Below are 6017 nucleotides of genomic sequence, written 5' to 3'. Positions count from 1 at the left end.
GGTTGTGCGCCGGTGACGGGGCAAAAGAGGCACAAATCCAATGGTCGTGCTTTGGGCGGCCGGGCTGAAGACCGAGGAGGCGGCTGGGAAATGGGCGACGGCGGCTATGGGGGAGGGGAGGGAAGGGGAAGAGAAAAAGGAACGTTTGTGTCGCTGATGGGCGGGCCGGGGGAGAACAAGGGCACACATCCCGCCCGTCCGTGCGCTATCCGTTTCGATGCAAACGCGGCTCAAATTTATGTCGGAAATGAGTCAGCGAATAAAAATTGACGTTTATCCGTTTGCTCACATGCATTGAGTCGCAATTTGTGTTCATTTATTCCTCATTGGATGCGTCCCGACCATCTAAGGTCGTGCATTGGAGTTGGTCTAAGTACATTGGTTTCATGCGTGACAACGCGAGGCGAGGGAAACCCTACGTATAGCTTTTCCTTGGTTGCAAGACCGCAAGACGACCCGAGAGTTGGGTCGTCGGTCCTCTCTGCCGGTCGTGCACGGCCAAGTTATCAACTTATCATTACTCACCACTCGCTAGCCTTGACTAAACCGAGAAATTTGAGCAAATAGATTCACCCGTGTGTGCCCACCAAAAATAGTGTGATTATCCTTATCGGAAAATTGCACCCCTTTTTTTAGGATGCGAACTGTTAGCTGCCACTGCCAAAGCTTGATCTCTCGAGGTAGAATATGCTTGAGAAAAGTATACAAGGAAATTAATGTGCCAAGGCGATCTTTCTCTTTGCCATAGGAGGAGGGGTCGATCGACATCTATAAGTACGGGCCCTTCGGCGAGCAGCATCTGCAAACAAACACAGCTCGAAGCCCCCAGCTAGCTACAGCCCACCCACGTTACGATGGCGTCCTTCGCCAGAGCTGCCCCTTTCATGGTGCTCCTGCAGATCGCGCTCTTCGCCGTCTCCGCGGTGATCATGAGCAGCTCCGTCTGCTACGGAGCCGGGATCAGTCGTGAGTGCTTCCGAACTGCTCATTTCATCCTCTTCGTCGTCATCTCCTCCTTCAGTTATAGTACTCCTCTGCAGCGTCCTGAAATCGAGTAATTACTTGTAACTGATGAATCTCCATGGAGGCTCCTGTTTTCCTTCCAGCTGGTGCTCTGGACCCTAGCCGCCGCCCCATATGCAGAGGCAGGCCGTGCGGACAGCCTGGCCTACCGTACGGCGGCCGTCCTCGGCCCTACCCTTACCGTCCGCAGCCCGGCCCTGGAGCCCCTCCGCCGTACAATGGAGGGATTGGACGACCATGATCATAGCAGTACAAGTTGCTGCAACAACCTTACTGAACCGGGAGTGTAATATCCGGTCGTACGAATAACTCCCGTTTATTACTGCGAATAAAACTGCAAGTCTGCCCTCCATATGTGAATGGGTGTGTGAACGTGAAAGTTCGGTTTCGAATTTATATATACTACTCCCTCCATCCTAAAATAAGTGTCTCAAACTTAGTACAATTTTATACTAGAGTTAGTATAAAGTTGAGACACTTATTTTTAGGAGGAGGAAGTACTAAGGCTGGCCATAGTGGGGGTAACATAATTAGTATCATGTATTTGGGATTCACAAACATGCTTATGTGACAGATAATTAAAGAAAAGAGATGGTTATAGTAACATAGGTAGACGTAATATATTAAATGTGATGCTACTATGTGTCATGCATGACGATAAATGAGACCACCTATGATATTAATCTAAGATACTATGCATGTTACTAGTCTAAGTTACTCCCCACTATGACCAGTCTAATAAAGATGGGTAGTCTAAATGTAAGTGCAAGCGTTAGACTAGCCACAATGGGTAGTAACATACACTAGTAACATACACATATCCCTAGACTATATTACTACGTTCATTGTGGGTAGTAACATAAGTGTGGTAACATGCAAAGCTTCATTTATTAGGTTATAGACTCATATTGCATTGAGACATGTGATGTTACAATAACTAGCTAAGTTACTATAACTATCTCTCTCCTCATTAACTCACTGCCACATAAGCAAATTTGCTGAGTTGGACTCGAATTTACTGCTGAAGTTACTCCCACTGCGGCTAGTCTTATGTGTTTGCAATCTGGATTCAGTTACAAGGCTGCCTCGTGCTATTTTACTCTAGCCAACAAGGTGGGCACATGGCTGCAACTGTACGCGTCCCACTCGATCCAAGTACCCTTCCTTGTGCTTATAGTACCACGCCCCATCCATGTCATGTTCCCTTCCCCAAATCCCTTGTCCAAATACAGTACTTTACAGTGTAAAATAATTTGGACGGTAAATTCTCTCGACAACACAACATGTAGGTTTACTTCTCCGAAACTCGAGAGAAGAAGCCAGCAGAAACCGAGAGTGGATATCTTGCTCCCAAGCTCCATGGAGCCCTGTTTTCGAAAAAAAAAAATCAAAAATCATATTTAAAAGTTTCAAAACAAATCTGAAGAAATGCACATGGACATTGGTATGTATACTACATTCTGTAAAGTTTCATGATAAAATACTGGTGTGAGCTGTATAAAAACCCAAAATCATGAACTTTGATAGTGAAAAAAGTGTATGTGCTAGAAAGACATGATTTTTTTTTTGTGCAGCTTGAACCACAATGTATTTCATCATGAAATTTATGGAGATCTAGAATACATCCCTAGGTTCAAGTGTAACTTTTTCAGAATTTTGAAACTTTAAGGCATGTTTTTTTTTTCAAAAATCCAGGCTCCATGGAGCTCGGGATCCAAAAGCAATTTCCGGCAGAAACCACGGTTGAAATTCTACTGTTTAATAAGCGTAACAAGTTATGTTTCTCTTTTAAGGAAAATTAACAAGCTGGGTTGAAATGCCATGCTTAACTGACAAGAGCATTGGATAGAATAGCACGAGCAGTTCAGCACCTATACACCATAGGAACTTGTGCCCTCAAACACAAACCCAGCGATAAGAGGGAGTACGACCATTTCAAGTAAGCAATTTATCAATTTTGAGATGCTCTCTGCACGAGTGTCTCTGCCCATACAACATCAGGCGTGTCGTTTCCTATAATGCATAATGCATAAACAACCTTGATCCCATTGCACATGGGAATCCTATAGGAATATGGGAGCTGAAACCGTTATTCAACTGGTTAAGCTTGAGCGGTTACTCGGCTGGTTTGCTCGTTGCATGTTTGCAGGGAGGTACACTTTGGGTTTGCCTTGTCATCTCATTACCGGCGACAAGGAAGTATGCAGTGTGCCTGGAACAAGATAACAAATGACAATATCTTAGCCTCTTGGTTGATATGCTCCCAAATGCTTGATGCAGATTTCACTAGTTCAGTCATAACACAGACCTGAAAAAATTCATCATTTTGGGTTTTGTATCTGGGTTTATGCTTTCGGTGGTTTCCAGAGCTTGCTGCATGTGGTGTAGCCATCGCTCCGCAGCTCGGTGGGTAACTGGGAATGGCCGATGTCGTCCTATCAAGGCAGGATGTCCTACAAGAATCAGAGAGAGTGATAGTGTTAGGTCAGCAAGTAATTAAGATCAGAAAAATATGAATTGCAAGTGCTTGGTAACGTCGAGAGTTCATGTTGCTACTAATGTCCATGATTACAAGAATGACACAAATATGACAAAGGTATAAAACGTGGAACACCTAGTAATAATAAATAGCATGACTTTTACCACACCCAAAAAGGTTCAAGAAATAGATGGACAAATAAGTGGCACAGAACAACAGGACAAATATTGGATTTTCAAACATCTTTGTGTAGAAGCACATAGATATAGATAGAGGCGTTCAAACAGGAAATGGTGAAATGGAACACATTCGACCTAGTAACTACTCACTGCACAAGTACTAGAAAGCATATGTCTTGACTGGGAACTGCAATTATATGATATTAATAAGGTATTGTTGCTAGATAAAGATATGACAAAATATGCCACGGACAAACCCAGATGCTCATTTTGGTGATTTGGGAAATTTGGAAGGAATCAACTAGGGGAACCTTTCAGTGCCAGAGAAATCTTTTGACTGACTCTCACTCAAAATGAAGCTCATCCTCTGGGTTCAAGAGGGCACCACCTGCTTAGGAACCTTGGTCTCCAGGGCAGATGACGTGCCATAAGTGCTGCATAATTCTTCCTCTCGGACTCTAATCCTAGCTCTCAATATTTGTTTTGTTGCTTTCGTGGTTTGATCAAATGCAATTCCCTGTCGGAGTCTTTCCAGCACCCTTTGGCATTAATATAGTCAATCCGTGTAATTCTAATCCATTTATTTTAAGAAAATGAAAAGCAGTCTCCTGACATAACCAAGTGTTATTCTAATCTATACGTAGACGAAGAGAGCAGTAAATCATCTCTACGTAGTACCCTGCATTAAGCACTCGACAGTGCTGCCTGACAACCAGGGCGAAAGAACAGAATAATCCAATGATAGTATGCTGTTGCTATGAAGAAAAGCATAATGGTTCTGCAGAAGGACGGCCTGAAGGAATAAACAGGAGCTGATTTCCACAATTCTACAAACTGCTTGTTGAAACGTCTAAGACTTATTGTCTTTACTAAAAGTTTATGTTTAAGAATGAACTTCTAAGCCAATTTCAGTTTTCAAATACTGATCGTTTTATTTCCACACCCGGAATCTATTAGGCAACAAGTAAGCATTTCGACTCAAAACATTAAATTTCAACATAAGCACCAGCTTCAATGGCAACTGGGCAGTGGAAACAGGGATGCTTTGGGGCTACAATGAACCAATTGGGAGAAGAGCGCCAGTTCAATCAAGTTACCTCTCCTCTGGGAGAATAGCGGCGGGCCGCCCATCCGCTGCACCAAGAACTCGTACTGGTTCTGGATCGCGTCCTCCTTCTTGGACCCCGAGAATATCTCCCGGAACCACTCCTCCTCGTCCTCATAAACCCTGTTCCGTCGATCCAACCACGGCCAGGAAGTCAGACGACAAAATCAGAGAAGTGGGGAACGGAACCCAGATCAGAGGAGGCGGGAGGAGCAGATCGGGGCGGACCTGGTGTAGAAGTTGGTGGAGAGGTCGACGAAGGGCTGCGGGGTGCCGCCGAGCGCCTCGAAGACGTTGACTTCGTCGATGGCGAAGGCGTCGGCGGCCGCGACGCCGCTCCACTCCGACGCCTTGTCCTGCAGCGACTGCATCGTTCCTGCAGTTCCCGGGACGCCCAGGCCCCGCGGCAGCGCCTCTCAATGACCGGCTGGGACGCTTGGTGGGCTGCCGTTCAGTTGACTGCTCGGCTGTTTGGGAAGACAGTGCGCGTCGGCGTGCGGCTCAGGCGATGCGCACCACCATTTATACCCGCCGGCCAATCGGGTGGCGAGCACGCGCAGTCGGGGGGCGTGTGGTCTATGTCGACATTCTGTGGCGCCCATGTCGTTCGTGGTGACTTGCGAATCGCGAATACTGCTACCCACGGAATAGTCGGAGGAGCCCGCGGTTTGCACGCTGCTGGTTTGTGTTGCTTGTTTCTACATTTTTACTGTTTTTTATTCTTTCTGCAGTGGTTTTCTGCGGCATTTTTTTTCCTTTGGTTTTCTTTGTTTTTATTTTTTTATATGAAAAATATTGATCAATATTTTTAAAATGTTACAGGTGTATAAAAAATGTTTCCGATGCATACAAAAAATGTACAACATACATTAAATAAAAATAGACATCAAAAGATATAGTATTATATTTCAAAAAACTATATTTTAAAATGTTAGACATACAAATGTTCCTGATGTATACGGAAAATATACATTATGTGTGAAATTTTTTTATTGCCATTAAAAAGTTGCTCAACACATGATCAACATTTTTATACACTTTTAACCATTTTTAATACATAACCACTATTTCTCATACATGTTTAACATTTTTTTAATATATAATATTTGAAAGTATAAACAAAACTAAAATAAGGAAAGAAAAAAACAAAAAAGCTAAAAAAAAGCATAAAACAAACGTTGTGGCCGGCCTAGTTTCGCGCTCGCCCAGGTGAGGCTGCTCTAGGTTGAAT

At 44.1% G+C, this 6017-nt stretch overlaps 1 protein-coding gene across 1 annotated transcript; it reads right to left on the bottom strand.

Annotated features, from left to right (window-relative positions):
* Positions 1–2845: 2845 nt before the first annotated feature.
* LOC119337415 (two-on-two hemoglobin-3-like) lies at positions 2846–5362 on the bottom strand. Its single transcript, XM_037609542.1, has 4 exons — positions 5015–5362; positions 4779–4909; positions 3332–3476; positions 2846–3235 (listed from the first exon to the last, which is right to left on the bottom strand). Exons 1-4 carry the CDS (start codon positions 5155–5157, stop codon positions 3139–3141), a joined length of 516 nt encoding a protein of 171 aa, XP_037465439.1. The 5' UTR covers positions 5158–5362; the 3' UTR covers positions 2846–3138.
* Between the last annotated feature and the right edge of the window lie 655 nt (positions 5363–6017).

Source organism: Triticum dicoccoides, chromosome 7B, assembly GCF_002162155.2.
Source record: "Triticum dicoccoides isolate Atlit2015 ecotype Zavitan chromosome 7B, WEW_v2.0, whole genome shotgun sequence".
NCBI classification, from domain to species: Eukaryota; Viridiplantae; Streptophyta; class Magnoliopsida; order Poales; family Poaceae; genus Triticum; species Triticum dicoccoides.
The sequence above is the reverse complement of the archived record's forward strand: the minus strand, read 5'-3'. Positions and strand labels throughout refer to the sequence as shown.

What these genes read in the sequence shown, in the direction of transcription:
- LOC119337415 (XM_037609542.1), bottom strand. Translation starts at nt 5,157, where the DNA reads ATGCAGTCGCTGCAGGACAAGGCGTCGGAGTGGAGCGGCGTCGCGGCC. An exon ending in TCCACCAACTTCTACACCAG is followed by an intron (nt 4,910 to 5,014) that starts GTCCGCCCCGAT and finishes TCGACGGAACAG; the next exon opens with GGTTTATGAGGACGAGGAGG. An exon ending in GCTATTCTCCCAGAGGAGAG is followed by an intron (nt 3,477 to 4,778) that starts GTAACTTGATTG and finishes TGATTCTTGTAG; the next exon opens with GACATCCTGCCTTGATAGGA.